Raw genomic sequence first — 22,657 nt, 5'->3', positions numbered from 1 at the left:
ATGGAGGAGAGAACATAAGATAACTGGAGGCGCACCCTCTCCAGTCACAGAACATCTGAAAAACAAAATTAGCACCAAAGATAGACTGTTATGTTAAAGTTGTTTCTTTATTTACTCGGTATGCCTGCCCCCCCTCTCTATTTTGAAAATGGGATGATTTTATAAACCAAGGCTCCCGGGAAGTTGGTTAAAAGTGAGCCCATTATTACATAGCAGTATACTGTGCTTTAAAAGATTTTTTTGTCAATGTTACATGGTGATCTCATGCCAGCTCATATGAATAATGACATAAAAGGAGACACAGAGATGATTAATTAGTTGGTTTTCTTTCTGCTCTGCCAATATGACAAGGCTATATATATAGCTAATGTCTAATGCAAGCTCAGTAACTTCAAAGTGACTGAAGAATCAACAAAACATACCAGTGGCAAACAAAACTCAGCCGCTATAACCTGATGGAATTTCTATGCTTTGTCAGAAGGTTCCTTTCCTTCTAAAAGGCAGGGTGGATTGAATCGAACTTCTTTCTGATGAGTTGCCAGTAAGGATAATTCACTACCTAAACAGTTATTTAAAATACCTACAAGCCCTTTAGAGAGAACTTGATTGTTCTGAGGACTGATCTCATCTGAACTGTAATTCTTGAAACCCTCAGGAATGGGGACTCTTGCAGGGGTCTGAAAGTAAGTAGATCCCCCCTCCATTTTTTGGAACATGGCTGTACAGCAATTGCAGCACTCAACACATTCCTCCCATTTTACGTCTGTCTACTCTCAGCATACTTTAAGAATTAATACAAACACACACTCATATCCATGCAGGCAGGCAAATGCCATTATTTGTTGATGGGATATTCCTCGTTAGGCATTTACTAAGAAAATAAACAGGGTTACATTTCAGTTTGCAGCACAAGTCAGAGAGGAAGGAATAGTGCTTTGCTTCACTGTAATTTAGGAGAGATTCATAATTTGAAATTCTTCAGAAAGAAAAGGAAGCATTCAGGGTTCTGTTGTATCCAGCTCTCTTCCATAATGGTTGGACATCATCTGCATTCTTGCCAGGCCTGCTGTTGCAAGCAGTTTTAGGAAGACAAAGGATAGCTCATGGCAATTTTGACTTGGCCACTTATGCAATCCTAAGCAGAGTTACTCCAGTCTAAGCCCGTTGATTTCTATAGGCTTAGACTGGAGTATCTCTGTTTAGGATTGTACTGTAAGAGTGGAATCATCAGACAGGATATGACAGTAAGAGACTTTCCACTTTACTAGCACTCTCAAAAGGTTTTTTGTGGAATATAGTTTGCTATGGATTTTTCTTTGGTTGAGAAATTATTGTAATATGTAACTGCAGTATGGTCAGTTTTTCAGTCAAGGTTACAGATGTTTGACTGTCCTGAAGGAAATATATATTTTATGTCAATGAATATTAAGCCACTTAAGACCAACCTTAAATACTGGGTTGCTCTGAACTGGGGCAACCCTATGCATGCTTCTTTAGGTTCCACTAGACTGTCTGGGGATTACTTCTGAGTAAATAAGCATTGGATTGCATTGCACAAATGCTACTCCATTAGGGTTGCCAACCTCCAAGTTAAAGATCTCAGGTTCCCCAGTGGAAGCGGGAGATCCCCTGCTCCCACCCTCTGCCCTTTGCCACCACTCACCAGGCTGGAGTCAGGGAAAGGCAGGGGAACAGGCCTCCTGAGTGCACTCCTGGGGCGGTGCGATGATATCGCTCCTGGGAGTGATGACATCATGCCACCCCAGGAGTGCTCCCTTGCTTCACACTGGGCAGATTTGGGCCCCAAACAGCCAAATAGGGCCTGTTTGGGACCCAAATCACCTCCTCTGAAGCACAGGAACAATCCGTGCCTCTGTGCGATGACATCACTTCCCAAAACTGACATCTCCCCCAGAGCGTGCCCAGGAAGACATCAAAAATGGTGAGTGCCATGTCCCCTCCTCCCACTGGGAGGATAAGGGAACCTGGCACCCTAACCCAAGTGGTAGCTGCAGTTCTTCCAGAGTTACAACTGATCTTCAGGTCATAGTGATCAATTCCCCTGGAGAAAATGGCTATTTTAGAAGGTGGACTCCGCTGAGGTTCCCAGGCTCCACCCCTAAAATTGCCAAGAATTTCCCAAGCCGGAGCTAGCAACCCTGTACTCGTTACAGCTGCCCCTTCCCTTCCCCCAAGTCAAAATCTTCCCTCCTTCTCCCATTTCCTCTCATCACCAGCAAGACAACATACCTCTACCTCTTTTACTTCCACAATTCATACAGGTGCAATAAAGAGATTTGTTGCTCCTGGCCCTTTCCGAATGCCTGTCTCTTTATCAAGCAGAAAAGGGCTTGTTCAGCAGAACTAAGCTCTACTAGACTCCAGGATACAGTTAATGTTTCAATGAGATGAGAAGAATGGGATGCTGTATTATTCCATCAGTTAAAAAGTGAACAGGAAAGGTCATAGGCCTGAAGCCAGAACTGAAAACTAAAAATGCTTACAACAACAAGGACATGCTTAGTACTCAAGTCCATTTTTTCTTGACTGTCTCTCTAGGTGAGACACAATGCAAAGCAGTAGCAATAGCACAAGGGATCCCATTAATACAACAAACAATTCTGGAGTGGGAAGCTAATTGAAGTACATAATTCCTAAGGAATCAGTCGGCATCTCAAGCATCTTTTAGTCCCAATGTAGGTGAACATACAAGTAGCACTTGCAAAAATGAAGTAGACTAAATTAAGGCAGGGAGGACTTTTCCGTATTTCAAGGGCATCCATGAGATAAGATCACTCAGGAAATAATCACATTCCTTCCTGGAGGAAGAAAATCCCCCAAATGGAAAAAGATATAAAACAGTTTAACACAGAAGGGACACCAATAGTGTCTAATAATGTAATAGCTTTGAGGATGTGATTTTGCAGAAATGTCCATTCATAGAATGAAAAGATGAAACCCGGATTTATTTGTAATCTGTTGGAGCCTTCTCTAGAAACTTCCAACCAGTGCAGTCTGTGTTGGAAACTGAGCCTAGAAAGAGAGATTTGTCTTAGCTGCACATGTATATAGTCTACGGGGCTGGGGAGGAAGCATCCTTTGTATCTGGGATTGTGGGTGTGCATGAGCAATCAAGCAATCCCAAGTAAACTTATCTGAAGACTATCCAACTGAAATCAGTACTTCTTGGTAAACACACTTAGGTTATGGTGAAAATGTATATATAGACCTTCCATGTGTAAATAAGAGTCAGGAAGGCTTAGACTTAGTGTTCCCCATAAGTTCCAAATAGGATGTATTCTGAATGTAATAAATACACTGCATAAATATGAACACAACCTTGTCCAGCATTTGTCCGAGAGAATTTTTGGTGATTTTTTCCTATTACATTTTATTTAGATATTTATAATCTGTTCTCCTCAAAGGGGACCCAAAGCATCTATAACGTTGTTCTTCCTATCTCCATTTTATCTGCACAACCATCTCATGAGGTAGGATAGGCTAAGGTACTGTATCAAGGTCACCTAGTGAACTTCCATCACAGAGTAGTAATTTCAGCCTGGGTTTCCTAGATCCTAGTCTGACACTCAAACCCTCTGAAAGGTCACTGATTTTATGGGTGCTGAAGCCATAAAGGAAGTATGGCCCTAAGAAGAGGATACTGCTAATATTCTCACCAACTGGCAAGAAAATGAGAACTGTTCCTCTGAAAAAATTGCACTATGTGTCCTTCCGTGTAAGGCCAAAACCTGGAACTGAAACACCTCATTACTGGACTCCTCTCTGAAACAAAAGAGATAAACATAATTTGGCCAATTCAGAGTTTATGTAAGCACATGCTCATGAAAGTTCATGTGCTGTTAACACCTTGTTTTAGGAATAAGAAAATGTTAATTCTGAGAGATGCTAGCTCAGCAGATGAGACTCATTCCTGATAAGGAAAGGCCCTCTTTACACAAGCCATTCTAGCTACTGAGCATTAGCCTGATTGCAGAAGCTGACAATTTTTTTGCTCAGAGGGATGAAAGTCAGTTCAAGATCCTAGCAGTGAGAAAAGACAAACACACCTCTGTGTACCCAGCCTGCAAAGTAAACTTTAACAGTCTGTAAAATTGGGTAGGGTCTGTCTGTCTGAAATATTGAAGGGAAGATCCCTTAAATCCTTTAGAATTTCATCCCAGATAGGAAACAAGAAAAATGATAGGTAGGAATATGTTTTCCATTGAATCCAATGAAAATGTCATCCAAATACATTATGAATACATGACATGATAACAAAAAACATTTTTAATCAATGAGCTATATCCAAACCCAGTTTTGGTGCCAAATCATAATAATGTATAGTCTCACAGTAATATGCACTATACCAAGGTGTGAGATACGTCATAGGTGAGCCTTTCACAGCTATTTACAAAGATGATGGAGAATGGAACAGTTTCAAAATACTTCAAGAGAATGTATAGCCACAGTATAATTATGAGGACCCCTTCTATCCTGCAGTGTGAGACTTTAAAAGACAAAAACAAAGATTAAGAGAACAAAAGGAACAAGGGAAAGCTAAAAAGAGTTGACATGGAAAGTTGAAATAAAGAAGCTTGCTTGAGTGAAAGGAATAGGACTGAATTGCTTTTAAACCCAGGAGGAAGTGCAAGATAGGAGACCAACTCTTCACTTGCTTACGACATTTGACAGAGGTAATCATCATGATTAAAACCCAGAAAGATACCCTGCCCTCATACCAAGCTAGAGCACAAAAGCTTCTCTCTCCCAAGTTTCTCTTTGGATGATTGGCAAGTTGGCAACTAAAGCAGCAAAACGGTGCAGGGGAAAGTTGCTCCTTTGTCACTGTACCCTTCAGCACAGGAACACCACAACCAGGCAGAGCGGTTTTTAAAGATTCCCTCTTATTGCTTGTAACCAAGTATTGTACAGTGAGAGAGCAAGTTTCACCCAGGGAGCCTTTCTAAAGGAAAGGCTTGGATTGTTCGCAGAATCTGGTTCTTGGCAAGAAAGGCAGCCTTTGGCTTCCTCGAAAGACGATCCCTTGTGTCGTCTTGATATCACTTGAAACAAGAGCCCCTTCTCAGCCTTGCAGCGCTCTCTATTAGCATACTGACTGAGAAGCACCTTCTACTTCCACCTGAAGACTGGCAACATTTGCCTCTTACACACATGGAATATGGCTACAAATTCCACTTGCACTGAAATGAAACACAGACCCAAGCAGATCTGTTCTGGTCTTTGAAAATAGGCAGTCTATAATAGAAGTAAACAACAACCCTCAAAAAGCTGCTGCAAATCACAATATAATACAATAAATGAAATATAGGATTTAAGAAAGGCTTATTTCCATTCCCATCCCCAATTCATTTGAACATAGTAAAGTGGCCCCAAGCATTGTATAAAAGTGGGCTGTAACCAGCAGTCAGTCAGTAGAAAGTGCTGATTGGCATGGATCTTCTTTGCTTTTCCAACTGCCCTCCCAACAAGACAGAAGAGGGAGAAGGGAGTTTGCCTCCCCCCCCCCTCCACTCTTCATTGTTGCCTGCCAACCTACAAGACTATGGGCCCTGAAGCTCCAGAAATGTGTCCTGCAGCTCCAGATATCAACTTTTCTGGCACCAGAAAGTATTGCTAGGTGAAATTCTTTAAGCAAATTTGTGGAACTGACACAAATTCAGTTTTTGGTTAGGACAGTAAGTCAAAGAAGTCTCATGGGGGGAGGACTTTGCAAGCATCGTAGGGATTTTTGTTATTCTTACTTTGAAGCCCACAAGTGCTGCAATGAAGAACATTTGGAGAGCAGCTTGTGAGTTCCTTTAGAAAATATTTGTGCTCACTGATGTTAACTCTCTTTCTGACTTGTTAGATGTCTGAAAAACAAATGCACTAATTCAAGGTTTTATTAATACAAAGCCTTATACCACTGTGCCTTTAGAAAAGCTGTAGCTCTGATTTTGCTGCTACCCAACACAAGTTGGTTAAGCTGAAAAAAAGGAAGTGCGGATGTTCCCCACCACCACCCTAGACCTACTGAGCATCCTGATGTTTCTCCACTCAATCATGTACATTGATTATTTTCAGCGCATCATGTACAGAAATACAACTGGCTCATGTGCAAGAACAGGTAGTCATTTCTATCTTACTCAACAGCACGCTTTTTTTAATTAGATATTTTATTGATTTTCTCATGGTGATGGGGATAGGGGAAAGGGGGGTAGGAAAAGGAAACATAATAGAAGACAAAGTCTGCTTGAATCAGCATTAGACTTATCTACATATTTCACACTACAATCATTTGACTTTGATTACTAGTAGCAAGTTACAATACTGCCTTCATATGGTTACTACATTCAGGTCTTTATATTTGTTTTTCATCCAGCTCTAAAAAGGGGTCCATGGGGCAGCAAAATCTTCCATTTGTCCTTTCATTAATGAGGTTAATTTGTCCATTTCCGTATTTTCCATTATCTTCACTATTAATTCCGCCTGCTGAGGTATTATTGGTTGTTTCCAATAAAATGCTAGTAGAATTCTTGCTGCTGTTACTCCACATATTATGAAATATTTCTGGTCTTTATCCAGCTCTTCTGGTGTACAGTTTAACAAAAATATCTCAGGTTTAAAGGAAATTGAAATCTGTAAGATTATTTGTAATAATTTATGCACCATTGTCCAAAATTTATGTACCTCTTTGCAAGTCCACCACATATGATAAAATGTTCCTGTATGTTCCCCACATTTCCAGCAATTATTTGACATATTTCTATACATTTTGGCAAGTCTATCCGGAGTTAGGTACCATCTATAAAACATCTCATACAAATTCTCTTTAAATGCAACTGACTTAGTTTAACATTCACTTTCCATACATCATTCCATTACATCGAATCAATGCTATATCCTGAATTTTGTGCCATTTAGTCTTATATTCTTCTACCCCCTCATTTTTCTTCTTTATTTGCATTAAAAATACATACATCTTTTTATCAGTTTCTCATCAGAGCAGAACACTGTTGATGCTAACCCTGCTCGTGGTAGTGCATCATCCTCGATATCAAGCAGGGTGGGTACCCACCCTTTCTAGACAGATTGTTTTAGTATATTGGTTACTTACACTGCAAGTGGTCAGAATATCAGAGAAAGATCTGGGAGACTCAGATTTGAATCCCCACTCTACCATGGAAGCTCATTGGGTGACCTTGGGCCAATCACGCAGTCTCAGCCTAATCTACCTCACAGAGTTGTTGTGAGGATAAAATGGAGAAGAGAATGACGTAAGCTGCTTTGGGTCCCCATTAGGAAGAAAGACAAGTTACAGATAAGTAAAATAAAATAATCAAATAAAAAGATAGTAACACAGAATCTGACCTGAGAGAACTTCAGTCTTATGTTATATGGCTTCTTCAACCAAACCAGCTTTTCAGACATTTCTAATACAGGGGTGATTTGTTTACTTTTAGAGCAATGCTCCTTCTAACATTTAAGAAACAGTATTTTACTTCTTAGTCAAAAGAGAAACATATAATAGGTAGAATGCATAAAAGGAAGCAGATGTTTTGTTTTTCATTTGCAGAGCATGCCTGCAGTTTATCTAGGGTAAAAATCTGGGAAGCCTAGTTTGGATATATTGTATACCAAATGAAATTGAGAGATGGTCAGACTGGGTCCATTTAAGGTATTCCTTTCTGTAGAGTAAAACCTATTTTTGACATTTAGTAGAATCATGCATACTTGAATCAAGAGGAGAGTTTGTTATGGATTATCTTTATTTTTTTCTGGTAACCCTGGTATTTCAGACTGGTGTCTCTCTGAAGCCAAACTCGCACAGCAAAATTTCACCTCATCTTTAGAACTGTACAAATAATGCAGCTTTTATAAAATGCAGAGGTTAAAGTTATCTACTTGAAAGTTATCATTAAAATGATTCCACATTTCATTATTAAGAAAATTACACTGCCCTCTTCTATTGCCTATATTATTACTGTACAAAAGGTACATAAAAAGTCATTAGTAAGAGATGAGCACTTTTGTATTCAAATATGATATAGCCATGGATGCATTTGGTTTGCAAGAACAGATTTCAGCAGAAAATGAAACACTATTTGTTTTCCACATTAATAAAGTTCAAGCTAAATAAAAAAAGTTGCTCATTTCTTGGGCTGAACTTTTCATGTGCAGAGAAAGAACTTTAAGCAAGTTAACTGGATCACAAACTTAATTAAACAGGAATCTCTATACATGTTCATCCACAACATATTTGCATATGCTGTATTTAATAATAGGAAGCAAGAAAAATAATACTCATTTTACTCCTGGCCGTAACAGCAGAGAAAACACTACATTAAGGTTCACTAAAATATATGAGTAAAAAATATGTACTGGTAAGCAAAAACCCATGTTTTATATTTAAGAAGATATAATTCAAATTATTTCATCCTTGAACTCACTTTCACATTCCAATCTAACGTATGTCTAAATTAAACCAACCTTCATACCATGGACATATTTAAAGGATACAGCAAAGAAAATAGCAAAGTTTGAGTCCAGTAACACCTTCCAGATCAACAAGAGTTTCCAGGAAACAATTAATGTACTGAATTTGAACAAACCAGTTAGCTACACTTCTCAACACGTGGACCATCCAGTAACCACCCATCTGTCTGGTATTTACTATACCATTTCTTTAAAATATTTTAATTAAATTGCCATCAAATCAAGAGAAACACAATATTCTAGATAAAGTGATTTATTGTTCAAAATTATGGACATTACAGAATGCTGCTGTCATTACTTCATGAATAGCCAATCAGCAATGCTGTACAAACACCAAGTTTAAATAGGTATAAAGCAAACATAACTCAGTATGAATGGATGAGCACCCTATGCAGGAACAGCAACATAAAGACAGTCCGCCAATAAGAGGACAGGCAAAGAACAGTATTACTGAGGTACTCATCCCGATTTCTTTCAGGCAACTAACTGCATAGATCTCTATATATTTGAGACTGGGCTTTACTCTGCATAGCTTTTACAGCATCTGAGAACATCAAGGAGATTCACTGTATTTCAAACCTAAAGCAGTATATTACACATGCCCTGGTAGAAACATGTTCTGTGTAGTACTGCTGTTGTTCAGTAATTACCATACACCATTTTGGATTCTTTATAAACCCATACCAATTGCAAATCAGATTAATTCATGGAAAAATTTAAATCGCATTCATAAAAATGGAACACTCAATATTCAGCTGTTGTTGGTACAACTTGAACATACACAGTCTTTGTATTTAGGGTCTTCATGGAGCTTTCTTTTGTAATCTCTAGAAGAAAAGATAATGCAGAACATTATTAGCAATAGTAATCAGCTATGACTTTCTTCAAATTGAAAATAGAATGATAATTGATGGTTGTTGTGGGTTTTCCGGGCTGTATTGCTGTGGTCTTGGCGTTGTAGTTCCTGACGTTTCGCCAGCAGCTGTGGCTGGCATCTTCAGAGGTGTAGCACCAAAAGACAGAGATCTCTCAGTGTCACAGTGTGGAAAAGGTGTTGGCAGGTCATTTATATCTACTCAGGAGGGGTGGGGTTGAGCTGAGTCATCCTGTAAGAGTTTCCCAGGGTGTGGAATGCTAATGGCGGGAGGCTTCACTGTATCCTGAGGAGGTTCTTTTGCATATGGATTGGTGCTTGATGTGCTAATCTTCTCCGCAGGGCTATTGTCGGGTTGACCAAGGTATCCAGGAATGGGAGTTTTCCCTCGATTTCTTTCTCCATTGTGAACTGTATGTTCAGGTGGATGTTGTTGAGATGATTCAAAAACCCCATCAATTCTTCCTCCCCATGGCTCCAAATGATAAATGTATCATCCACAAACCGGAACCATACACTAGGTTTGTGGGGTGCTGATTCTAGAGCTGTTTTTTCAACATGTTCCATGTAGAAGTTTGCTATAACTGGGCTGAGAGGGCTCCCCATGGCCACCCCATCCATCTGTTCATAGAATTCGTTATCCCATTGGAAGTAACTGGTTGTCAGACAATGATGGAATAAGGCTGTTACATCCTCTGGGAAAATCTGATTAATAAGTGCAATAGTGTCTTTTACTGGAACCTTGGTAAACAGGGATACAACATCAAAACTGACAAGTATGTCTTGTGGATTGAGTTTCAGAGAACTGATTTTGTTGATGAAATCTGCTGAATCTTTGATGTAAGACGAGGTTTTCCCGATGTGGTCCTGCAGGAGATTGGCCAGATGTCTAGCTAATTCATATGTTGGTGAACCAATGGCACTCACAATGGGTCGGAGTGGGACTGAATCCTTATGTATTTTAGGGAGTCCATATAGTCTAGGTGGCTGTGCTTCTGTCTTGCATAGTTTTCTGTGTGTGTCGGGATGTAGTGAGGAATTCTTGATCAGCGCATTTGTTAGCCTGGTGATTTTGCAGATGGGATCTCGTTGGGAAGAATTGATGGGGTTTTTGAATCATCTCAGCAACATCCACCTGAACATACAATTCACAATGGAGAAAGAAATCGAGGGAAAACTCCCATTCCTGGATACCTTGGTCATCCGCAAAGCAAACTTTCAGTTAGGTCACAAGGTCTACAGGAAACCAACTCACACTGATCGGTACTTACACAAAAACTCCAATCACCACCCCCGACAGAAAAGAGGCATAATGAAAACATTAGTGGATCGTGCAAGACGGATATGTGAGCCGCACTTTCTCAATGAGGAAATTAATCATCTAAACCACGCACTTCAGGCAAATGGCTACTCCAGAAATGAAATCCGAAGAGCAATCAAACCCAGGATGAATCAAACAACCAAGGAAAAACAGTCTCCTACAGGAAAAGTGTTTTTGCCATATATCAAAGGAATGACTGATCAGATGGGAAAGCTTATGAAAAAGCATAACCTTCAAGCAGGATTCAGACCCACCCGAAAAATACAACAGATGCTACGATCAGCAAAAGACAGTAGAGACCCCCTCACCTCTGCAGGAGTATACCGTATACCCTGCAGCTGTGGACAAGTGTGCATCGGGACCACAAAGCATAGCATCCAGACAAGAATAAAAGAACATGAAAGACACTGCAGACTTGGACAACCTGAAAAACCAGCAGTGGCTGAACATAGCCTAACTCAAACAGGGCACAGTATCTTATTCCAGGACACCAAAATACTGGACAACACTTCCAACTACATTGTCAGACTGCACAGGGAAGCCATTGAAATTCACAAGCATAAGCAAAACTTCAACAGGAAAGAAGAAACCTTAAGAATAAACAGAGCATGGTTTCCACTTCTGAAAAACACCAGGCTAACAAAACACTCTACACCCGACAATAGCCCTGCGGAGAAGATTAGCACATCAAGCACCAATCCATATGCAAAAGAACCTCCTCAGGATACAGTGAAGCCTCCCGCCATTAGCATTCCACACCCTGGGAAACTCTTACAGGATGACTCAGCTCAACCCCACCCCTCCTGAGTAGATATAAATGACCTGCCAACACCTTTTCCACACTGTGACACTGAGAGATCTCTGTCTTTTGGTGCTACACCTCTGAAGATGCCAGCCACAGCTGCTGGCGAAACGTCAGGAACTACAATGCCAAGATCACGGCAATACAGCCCGGAAAACCCACAACCACCATCGTTCTCCGGCCGTGAAAGCCTTCGACAATACATAGAATGATAATTATTTGTTCAATCAAAGAGGCTTGATCAATTAACACTTATTTGACTTTTCTTCCTCAAAATAAATTATGAATTTAGACTTGCAAGTCCTTCACAAAGAAACAATTTTATTTATATATGTGAAATATATACAAAAATGTGAACTATTACTAGAAGATGCATGTCAGGTTCTCGGAGCTTTCATTCAAATTATTTCGTTCTTGAACTCATTCTCACACCCCTAATTTAATGCATGTCTAAATTAAACCAACCTTCAGACCCAAGTAACATGGGCATACTAGAAGTTTTGCATTAGCAGAATTCTCACAGCTGAAAAAGGAGGTTATATAACAGACATTTTTTTTAAAAAGGTAAAGGTGCAAGCACTGAGTCATTACTGACCCATAGGGGGACGTTGCATCACGACATTTTCTTGGCAGACTTTTTTTTTATGGGGTGGTTTGCCATTGCCTTCCCCAGTCATCTACACTTTACCCCCAAGAAACTGGGTACTCATTTTACCAACCTCGGAAAGATGGAAGGCTGAGTCACCCTTGAGCCGGCTACCTGAATCCAGCTTCTGCCAGGATCTAACTCAGGTTGTGAGCAGAGCTTGGGCTGCAGTACTGCAGCTTACCACTCTGTGCCACAGGGCTCTTAACAGACATATAGATTCCTTATTTATAGTATCCTAATCAATATTGCAGCATAGCAATATTGGAGTAGTATTACAAAAACAGAAACCCCAATGCCAAACTATGAGTGAAGATTGGTATGCAGACAAATTTCAGCAGCCTTACTTGAAAATGTTAATAAATAACAACATTCATTATTATCATTAATAATAACAATAATAAATATAAGTAATAATAAATAATATTATATACTGTTGGAATACAGAAGCCTAATGAATTTATTCCACAAGCCTTTTAGAACAACATGGAACTAAGAAAAGTATGTGAAGATTAAAAAGTAGCCAGTGCCAATACAATCTCAACAATCTTACAAAGAAGATCCACAATTATTATTGAAGTTTTTCCTGGAATCTTTAGCCCAATGCTCGCTTAAGGAAGACGAGCCAACCTATTTGGAATGGTTACTGGAAAATAGACGTTAGTATACAGAGGCGCTGTACACCATCTTTGCTTTACAGCCAGTCCTTTCAAAATGACTTATTTATGTCAGAAACTGAAAGGGGCAGTGGGGGAGGGAATACAGTGATACAGACTTTCACCAGAACTTTTATCTATGCTACATGAACTACTGGTGTAGGCCAAGTGCAAAAACAGGATGTTATATTCGTATGATCGCAGACTGTATAGCCTACAGATTTACAAACGAGCTAGAAATGATTTAGATTTTGGATACGAGAGCCCATAGTTCAGCTCCAGTTATTAAAATGGAATGGAGAAAAACACATTAATTTTGGAGTGGGCTGCTGACTTTCCTGAAAAATTAAAGGTGATAGTTAAAATAAAATCCTTCATTAAGCCCAAGTCACAGTTCTAGGCTAAAACTCTGCTCTGCTTAATACTAAACAGGAATTCTAATAATCCAAATAATTTATTTGGAGCATTAACATTTTGTAATTTGCATTCTGCAAACAATTAAAATATTTAGGTATATAGGAAGTTAGCCACCACTGATAGAAAGTAAACTGAGTGACAGCTACTGCAGGTACATACATAAAGATTGGCTGTAAGCAAGTCTGTTCCCCATAAATAAATTCACTGTTCTTTTGTGGAAAATGCATTAAAAATAGCTGCAAACAATCTGCATTGCACTACGTGCCCAATCGCTTCATAAAACAAAGCAAGCTATGCTGACATTTATTTCATTGTGCTTTAATGAGCTCTGTCATCCTGGGTAGATGACATCCATAATAGGTAATTTACATCATTCTGTTCCTTATGTTATCCCAAGAGAAGCATATATAAGTTTGATCCGTCTATTTGCTAGCCTCATGCCCAGAAGGAAACTGAACTGTGACAAACAATTTCTATTAAGCTTACCTCCAGCAATGTATATCACATTTACATGGATTAAATACTCAATCTGTAACAGATATTCACACGAGGTTATCAAGCATTTATCTCCCAACTTGATAAACCCTTGCAACCCCATATAGTCCTGTTCATTATACCAGAGATAATAAAAGTAAATCTAGACCAAATTTCTGAGAATAGCAATATATCTAATTACATCATTACCTCTCAGGTGTTTGAAAGAATTTTTAACTCCTGTTGCTGTTAAAAAAATAGAACTTGAAAGCAGAATCAAATAGTTGTGACAGAGTTTGAATTACATGTACTGTCCATTTTTTCCCATAGAAGCTGCTTTTGGGTATTGTTTGCAGGACAGCTTTAGGGGCACCAGGTGAGAGGCAAGGCAACAGAAACACAGAGACCACAGATGGAGTTATAGAGGCCACAACTTTATTAATTACAGCTTCTCGGAGCCTTGGCGCAACATGGGGCACGAATCTTAGTATCGGCTGACCCACCCTGCCAGGCGATGACCCCCTCGCCCCCTTGGCAACCTGCTGAGCAGGATTCCACATGGGTGTAAACCTCTGCATGGATTCCCCACCATGATTCCCTACGAGAGCAAGCCTTCCCTGACAGCTCCTGAGCTGGGCTTGTTCCTGCCAAGCATTGCTCCCAAGATCTCTTAAGGGGACCTCTGGGCCCTGCTTCCCCCCAAAATGATCCGTGCCTCATGCCAAATCACCACAAGAGTCACAAGATGGCTCCGCCAAAGTTCTTTAAAAGCTGCAATCTATCCCACAGGCTGTCCTGCATGTTCTGCAACCAGAAATCCTGTCCCTAGGTGGACAGGTGCACCCCATCAGAATGGAACAATGCCTCCAGCCTGAAGGAAATGTCCAGGTGTGGAATTTTGCCTTGACAAAATTCCCCCATAGCCTCTGACCACCTTCCATCTGGCCATGTCAGTCCTGCCTGGGCTTTCATTAACTATGAAGCTGCAACTGTTGGAAAAATTATTAACAATAAACTTAAAATTTTTTGATGTTGTAATTTACCAAAAGAGAGGAAGATATGCAAAAATGGCAACACTTAAAGACACTACTCAGATGCATAGCTGTAAAATAATGAAGATGGCCAATTGTGAACAGAATTTTCTAGAATGTGGTTCTCAAGTTTTTCAGTTCAACTTCGCTGCCAGTCATTATTTTCAGTCACCACTGACTCCAACCCCCCTTAAGTCTTCTGGCATACACAGAAAACTTGATGTACAGCAGGGTCATCTCACTTTATGCTTAACTTTTTAAGATCATCAGAAGCAAGATGAATTTCTCTTAATCATTTTCTTATATTTGTTTTCAAATATATGAAGAATTAAGGCTATTTTTTTAAAGTATTTCTTTTTATTCATTTGAAATGTGGTGCTAGAGGAGAGTTTTGCAGATACCATGGATGGCGAAAAAGACAAATAAGTAGGTTCTAGATTAACTGAAGCCTGAATGCTCCCTAGAAACTAAAATGACAAAACTGAGGCCATTGTGCTTTGGTAACATCATGAGAAGACAAGGCACACTAGAAAAGATAACGATGCAGGAAAAGTGGAAAGCAGCAGAAAAAGAGGAAGACCCAACGTGAAACGGATTGCAAGACCTAAGTTTGCAAGACCTAAGCAAGTTTGTTAACTATAGGATGTTTTGGGAATCTTTCATTCATAGAGTTGCCATTGGTCAGAGGCAACTTGGCGGGACATATCACAATTTCTTTTTATCACTCACATTTAAAAACAGGATTGTATCCAGGAATACTACTTGAAAATCAACCATAAAATATCTTCCTAAGCATAATTTGTAGTTTATTCCTGAAATTGTAATATGATTCTCTAGAAATATTCTTTTATGTATTGTTTAGTAATTCAAGCAAAAAAAGTTATGTCTAATGTCAGCAGAGTTCTCAAATTGCCACTCTGATTTAAAACTGTATTTTAATAGCCTTAACTTAAGACAACCAATACAAATCAGTATGTTAAAGCAATTGTTTTATGTTTCAGCAGTTAAGAAAATGCAAAAACAAGACCTTTAAAATATGAAAGGATTACATACTGAAGCTAATAGTGCTTAACTTTATTTTCGTGATTGATCAAGGCAGACTAATGATCCAACATTAAGCCAAATGATATGTTCAGCCTTTTCGAGAGGTCTTAGCATTATGTACTAAAGCTCTGCAACAGTAACTGAAGTATTGTAACAAAAAGGGTAGAAAATCTTTTCTTGAATGAGACATATTTCAAGTAAGCAACATCCAAATATTATACATACTATTGTTTGTCAATTATTTTATTAAATTAGTCATTTCACTGAGATAACTGTTAGAACATCATGGAACATTTGCTGTTACAAACTATTTTTTCCTGCTGTGTTACATTGACAGATATTGAAAATAAGCTTAGCTGGAACAATAAAAAAAACAAAGCAGTACCATATCCTCAAGTTGTCAGTTCTTCTCTTTGGGTTTCAATGACAGAAGACTCAAATGAAAATATTCTTCAAGCATTCAGACTTTACAAAAACCATTGGATACTGGGAAGAGCAACTTACAGTGTACTACATTAACAGGTGGGCTTTACTCATATGGGCCTAATTTCTCACTCCTGGTACACCTATATCTGGGCTATACCACATGTTCTTCCAGCCAAATACAATTTCCTGAATATAGAAAGCTAGCTTTCTCCTATGTGAAGAGAGGATTTTATTCGTATGGTAGAGCATTCATTCTTACGAGCCTCCACCTGCAGGCTCAAGTGGTGCAGTCTGGATGCAGGCTTATAACCTCAGTGAGAACTAGGTCACCATGTGGCTCACTAGATCAATTTGCAAAAACTAGGGGCAGAAATTTTTCAGTCAGATGTGACTTATGACCTGGATTATTTTTGTGTTCCATTCTAACATGCAACTTAATTTGCTTGCCTCAGTTCAGGCAATGTGCTCTGGGGACAATATCATTAGAGTTTAGATGCTCTTTGTTATAATACGCAAGAAACTATATATAACAATCTGAGTGACCAGCAAGCGATTGCTGGTTGGATGGTCCAGCTTTGCAGCAAGGGGCCACGGCTGGATCATCTTGACATCCTTTCCAACACTATGGTTTTAGATTTGTTCAACTGACAAGTTTTTACATTTTGACTAACTGCATCTTACACAATCATCAAATACAATGAACTACCTGAACTATTGTATCTGAAGTTTAAACTACAACTGTTTAATTTCTGTTTGTGCTAAACACTGCTCAGGAACTGACAGAAATCTCTTACTTCTTGTATAAATCATTTTCGCTTTTCAACAGCTGTTGTAATTTGCTAATATACAATACAAAACAGTACTATAAATCCATTCCAAGCAGAACAGTAGTTCTTCTTTCCAAATTTCAAACAAATTTCAAACAAAACATACTATTCTAGAATACAGCAATGATAAGAGCTTGATATTTCTAAACTAGGCTCAGGAATGTAGCTTAGTAGCTACTTCACATGTTATCTTTGTACATTTGTTTCTTCCTTTGTTTCTTCCTTTGTACATTGTAAAAACTTTTAAAATGTCTTTACTGAATGTCACCATTAGCCCAGATCTCCAGTTTAAGGTTTTAAATTATTCCAGGTTGAATTTTAAGCTATAATCTAAAATTTGCAAATCCTTACATTATGTGAAAATTCAATATTACATTTGAAATTTGGTATTAAAGGTCCTTAATGAAGAGTCCCAAAGAGAAATGGCTCAGGTAAAACATTAGATAATACCACTTTCAAACCTTATTCCAATCAACTATTACTCTCTGGATTTGGTGTTAGGCAACATATATACATGAACCCTACATCCAATGAGTTCCAGCAAGAAGAAAGTTCAAAGCCTGAAGGGGAGAGTGGGGGGGAGGAGGGAACGAGCGCAGCTATTGTAGCTGCGCAGAGAGAATTAAGACCGAGACGCAGGGGGGGGAGGGAGAAGACCTGATCCTGAATGTAGTCTGTATTTTACAAGATCTACCAATCTGATAGCATATTAGAAAGTTAACTTTAAAGAAAAATTGCAGTATGAAGGGAATACAAGACATGTAGATGTAGTGTGTGTTTTCTGTTTATAAGTTGCTCTTCCCTTTTCCCCAGTCCCCTTTTTTCCTTTATATTTCTGTAGATTTTTGTAGTTTTTTATGTTAGAAATTAAATTTTTAAAAAAAGAAAATTGTTCTTATCATGCCTTCGTGCTAAAACATGCACTGACATACTACAGCTATCTAACATGCATTCGTCCCAAAACTTGCAAACCTTTCCTCAGAAAGGCTTGAGCACTGGACCCTATCCACACATACACATGTCCAGTGACAATTACAGGAACATGATGGGTGCATATGATCCCCTGACACATGAAGTGCTGGTTATAACCATGTTTACAACTTAAGAAACCATAACAAATAAGGCTGAGTTTAACTTGGTGAAGTTGAAATACTTTTGGCAAGTACTTGTTAATCATCTGAGACCATCAAACAAGAAAATGGGTTAGGGAGTTTTTTCCCCTCTTTTAATCAATGCAAATTAGTTACTATAAGTTTGTAATGTAACTGATATCTTCCCAGATACTGAACAAGGCTGTAAAAGTGGTGTACAATTTCAATAATGGAAGAGACAGGACAAGAACACAATATCTTGTTTAGTTCAGCAAGAAATGCAATTAACCTACCCTGCAGTTTTGATATAAAGAGTAACAACTAGGCATGTTCTTACCCTCAGTTAGTGCTTCATCCAGGAACAATTTTAGCCTTCGGCTTCTGAGCCCAAACACTTTTCCTGTTTCATGTAGAAGCCCCTGATAGGTTAGTCCATTCTGGCCAACAGGATTTTCCATAAGAAGTGTTCCCACCATTCCTTTCAGACACTCTATAGAAGACAAGTTATTCTGACTTTTAGCAAGGCAAAGAAAAACAGAGTTTACCATGACTTCCATAAGCATCGATTTCTCTCAAATATTCTACTCCTGCTAACTAACTAATTCACTAACATTCATTACTCTACATCCTAACCAATATTTGAAATTGTGTCGGCAGCAAAGATTTGTTTTGCAGGTATCCTTGCAGAGAACAATCTAGAATCTCATAAATGAAACTGAGTTTGCAACTAACCTACACATAACATTGTTAATGAAATAACGTAAGATGGTCAAGTGAACACTTCCCTTTTTCATACAACCATAGATTCTGGACATGAACTGCTGCAGTCATGTAACATGTTGTCCCGCCTGTACATCTTTCACTAGTATCTATTCATGTCAGCCATGTTCCCAAATACGAAACAGAAATAAAAAAGTCTAGGGTATAAAAAAAATCTAATCTTTCTACTTGCTATTTCCTCATTTCCTGCTATCATGCCAGTCCTTTTAAACCAATCTTTTGTCACCCAGCACTTTCTAGAGTAAGAAACATGGGATGCTGCTGCATACGAATCCCTTAAGGGCATCACCACAGGTTAGGCTTGGGGGTGGGTGGAACATGTCTGCTTAGTAACATGATGATGCCAATGGAGTCTCAACAACTAGTACCAAGAAACCACGCTTGGGACAGAAAAATATTTAATCAGCTTTCAAAACAAAGCCCAAGATTTATAATTTCCTATAGAGTCAGTTGACTGGTGTTCTATGAAGAGTACCTTGTGGTTTTGCATTCACTAGCTGTAAATTTATAAACTGACAGAGGAAGCCATCAGGACCGCTCAAAGCTGGGGCTGACCCTGAAGTTACATGAAGTGTCTTTCCACTGAGGCTCAGCAAGTCAGTTTGGTTTTTCAGTTCTGTAAAGAAAGATGAAGTAGGTCAGGCCTAACACAAACACACAGCACTTTCTCAATTACACCTCACTATATAGAATTACATATTAGATGGGATGTGTTTTCCTTTCTAGGATGCCTTGCACGGATATTAGAAACATACTCAGTGAATACTTGCATTGTAGTAACTCACATTAATATATACAATTTGTTCAGCTGGAAGAAAATTTTGACTACTTACTAAAATACACATTATATTGAATAACATATATTGAATATATATTTATTATGAAAGTAATAAGTGATAGAAAGATTCTTCATATACGTGTGGAACATATATGCATCAACATTTTTAAGGTAGTCTTTTAAATGAAAAACCCCACAATTTAAGATAAGAAAATAGTCCAATTTGCCTTCTTTCAGTAAAGAAAGGCCATATAAAGAGATAAATAATTTAGAACATTAATTCAAAGGGCTTCAGTGAAGGTGATCTGGCTGAATATTCAGCTCAAAATGCTGAGTGGACCAGTGAAAACCTTCCCAGTGACCCTCATCACTAAATAATGATATAGCAGATTCAGCTGTACTGTTTTATGCTCACAGGGCCAGATGAGCATATTGCGCATATGAGTTCATTTTTTCCTAACTCAGGCTAATGGCAAATGCATCTTAACAGAATCAAGATAGTAACAGAACTCAAGAGTATATAGGCAGGCAAAAAAATTGCTTTAATTAACAGAGGAAAACCCACAAGAGTTTTCCGTTAACTGGCGCTTTTCTCCTACAAAAATGCATCAACATTTCTCTTATGCTTTTCGAATATTAGACTGAGGCAGATATAATGCTGAACAACTATTAACTCGTAGGTTTCTTTCCCCCCACATTTTACAATGCATGCGTAAGTGAAGACCACCAACAGCACATGGATACTGCAAAATTTAGTTTTATGCACATGCAATTTGCACAGCTTTTAAGGATGATCTTTTCCTTTGAACGGACTCAAAGGGTTGCTGTCGGAGATCAGCTGTTTCCAGAATGGGAATTATCTTGTGGGGTCCTGCAAGGCACAATCTTATCTCCCATGTTATTCAACCTCTACGTAAAACCTTTAGGAGAACTTATTCGCAGCCATGGAGTTGGATATCAATATGCGGATGATACCCAACTCTATATCATGCTATCCAGGTCCGCACAGGATGCAGCAGAAATCTTAGATCAGCCATAGTAAAATAGCTGAAAAATAACAAATTAAAATTGAACCCAGACAAGACTGAAGTGATGCTTGTTGGGAAGTCAGAGATCTTGAAAAACATTGTACTCCCCACCTTCGATGGAGTTCGTTTGACCCTTGCAGACTCAGTTAAGAGCCTAGGGGTTATACTGGATCCAGTGCTACTACTAGAAAAGCAAGCTAAGGCAGCTGCAAAAAATGCGTACTACACTCTCACTCTAGTCTAGAAAATGGTTTCTTATCTTGACTCGGCCGACTTGGCCACCTGGATCCATGCTATGGTAACATCAAAATTTGACTATTGTAATGCATTATACATTGGTCTCCCATCTAAGTTAAATAGGAGGCTCCAATTGGTGCAAAATGCTGCGGCTCAACTATTATCAGGAGTGAGAGGAGCTTGAACATCACTCCCATCCTACAGTCACTCCATTGGCTACCTATCAGTTACCATGCTCAGTTCAAGGTAATGGTTATTACATACAAAGCCACAGCCTTGGCCCAGCATACCTATGGGATCGCCTCCCCTCTATGTCCCTCCACAGCAGCTTCGCTCATCTGAACAGGGTCTCTTGCAGGTGCCAGCCTGTACGTGGGCGAAACCAACAGTAGCCCATACATGGGCTTTTTCTGTGGTGGCCCCATCCCTATGGAACGGCCTGCCTGAGGAGGTCAGGAGAGCCCCCACCCTCCTGGTTTTCCGCAAACATGCAAAACTGAATTATTCAAAAAGGCCTTTTTTCTCAGCTAAAAGGGTGGTATTGTAGGAAAGGGATCCCAAATGTTTCACTTATGAGTTAGAAACCACAGATTTCACCATTATGTTGCCTTACATATTATCTGTTGCTTTAAATATCCTACCTGTGCTTTATGTTGGTCAATGTAAGTCCTAGAATTGATTATGTTCTGTTTCAGCAATTCCTCAACCCCATACTGGATCCTTTCTAATATTATATCTTTGTAAACTTATATTCTTTTACCCCATGACATTGTTTATGGAAATGTTCTTGAAACTGTATTCTTTTACCCTATGACATTGTTTATGGAAATGTTCTTGACGCTGTATGGAAATGCCTGCCCTTGTCCTTGCCACTAATTGTACTCATCTCACACTATGTAATCCGCCTTGCGTCTCAGTGAGAAAGGCGGAATATAAATAACATAATAAATAAATAAATAAATAAATATTAATAGAGACAACAAGCCTTTCTAAGAAACCCTTTTCTTGGGGTGAGATTATTGTACTAAAAATGTTCTCTGCACACTATTAAAGGAGCTTCGGAAGCCTGGTGTTTTCTCAAAATATAGACTCTATTTCTTTAACCTTTTTGCAGCTCTGAATGGCAGTTTCTTGCATTTGATACAATATTTTTTGTTTTAAAACTAGCATTTTTCTAGTACCAATGATACCACCATGCAACCAATCACAGTTGATAAACAAAGCTAATTGTAAACTAGGGGAAAGTTTCATCAGTTTTGCCTCAATCTGTCTTCATGTAGCTAGTAATGCATTTGGCTGCACGATGGTTTCATGGTTGCTAGAACATACGAACACGTTTTCAATGCATCCTTTAGAACAGGTATGCAAAGTGTTCTGCAACAATCACCGTGGAAGTGTCTGCCACTTCAGCTTCTATTTTTTCTTTGAAGTATTATTTTTGTGCCAAGGGTTCAAAAGCTAGTACCTAGCTGGCTAGAGTTTATGAAACATCCTTAAAGGCTGCATTTCACATGACTGCATTTCCTAAAATAAGTTAAATTCCATGCAACAACACAAATATTTTTTTAATTATTAAACTTTTAGTTTCTTCTGTATCAGTCATTTAAATTCTTTTTATAGTATCTGGTTAATTTGTTTTTTTTCCCCTTCATTATTTAAGAAAGAACTAAATCTAAAATCAAGGTTAAACGATAATATGGTTCTCAGACTGGAGATCTTCAAGCCCTCG

General features: G+C 38.8%; 1 protein-coding gene across 2 annotated transcripts in view; it reads right to left on the bottom strand.

The window, feature by feature from the left end:
- Positions 1-8,733: 8,733 nt before the first annotated feature.
- The window catches only part of IARS1 (isoleucyl-tRNA synthetase 1), a 167,262-nt gene continuing 153,338 nt past the window's right edge, over positions 8,734-22,657 (bottom strand). For both annotated transcript variants that reach the window (XM_054975723.1, XM_054975724.1), the window contains 3 exons: positions 19,361-19,501; positions 18,443-18,595; positions 8,734-9,323 (listed from right to left, as the gene is read on the bottom strand). In XM_054975723.1, the coding sequence (XP_054831698.1) occupies positions 9,241-9,323; positions 18,443-18,595; positions 19,361-19,501 (377 nt within the window). In that variant the 3' untranslated portion in view covers positions 8,734-9,240. The remainder of the gene's footprint in view (positions 9,324-18,442; positions 18,596-19,360; positions 19,502-22,657) is intronic.

The sequence above is a fragment of the Eublepharis macularius genome, chromosome 4 (genome assembly GCF_028583425.1).
Source record: "Eublepharis macularius isolate TG4126 chromosome 4, MPM_Emac_v1.0, whole genome shotgun sequence".
NCBI lineage: Eukaryota > Metazoa > Chordata > Lepidosauria > Squamata > Eublepharidae > Eublepharis > Eublepharis macularius.
Note: the sequence above shows the minus strand (reverse complement) of the source record. Positions and strands in the feature narration are given on the sequence as shown.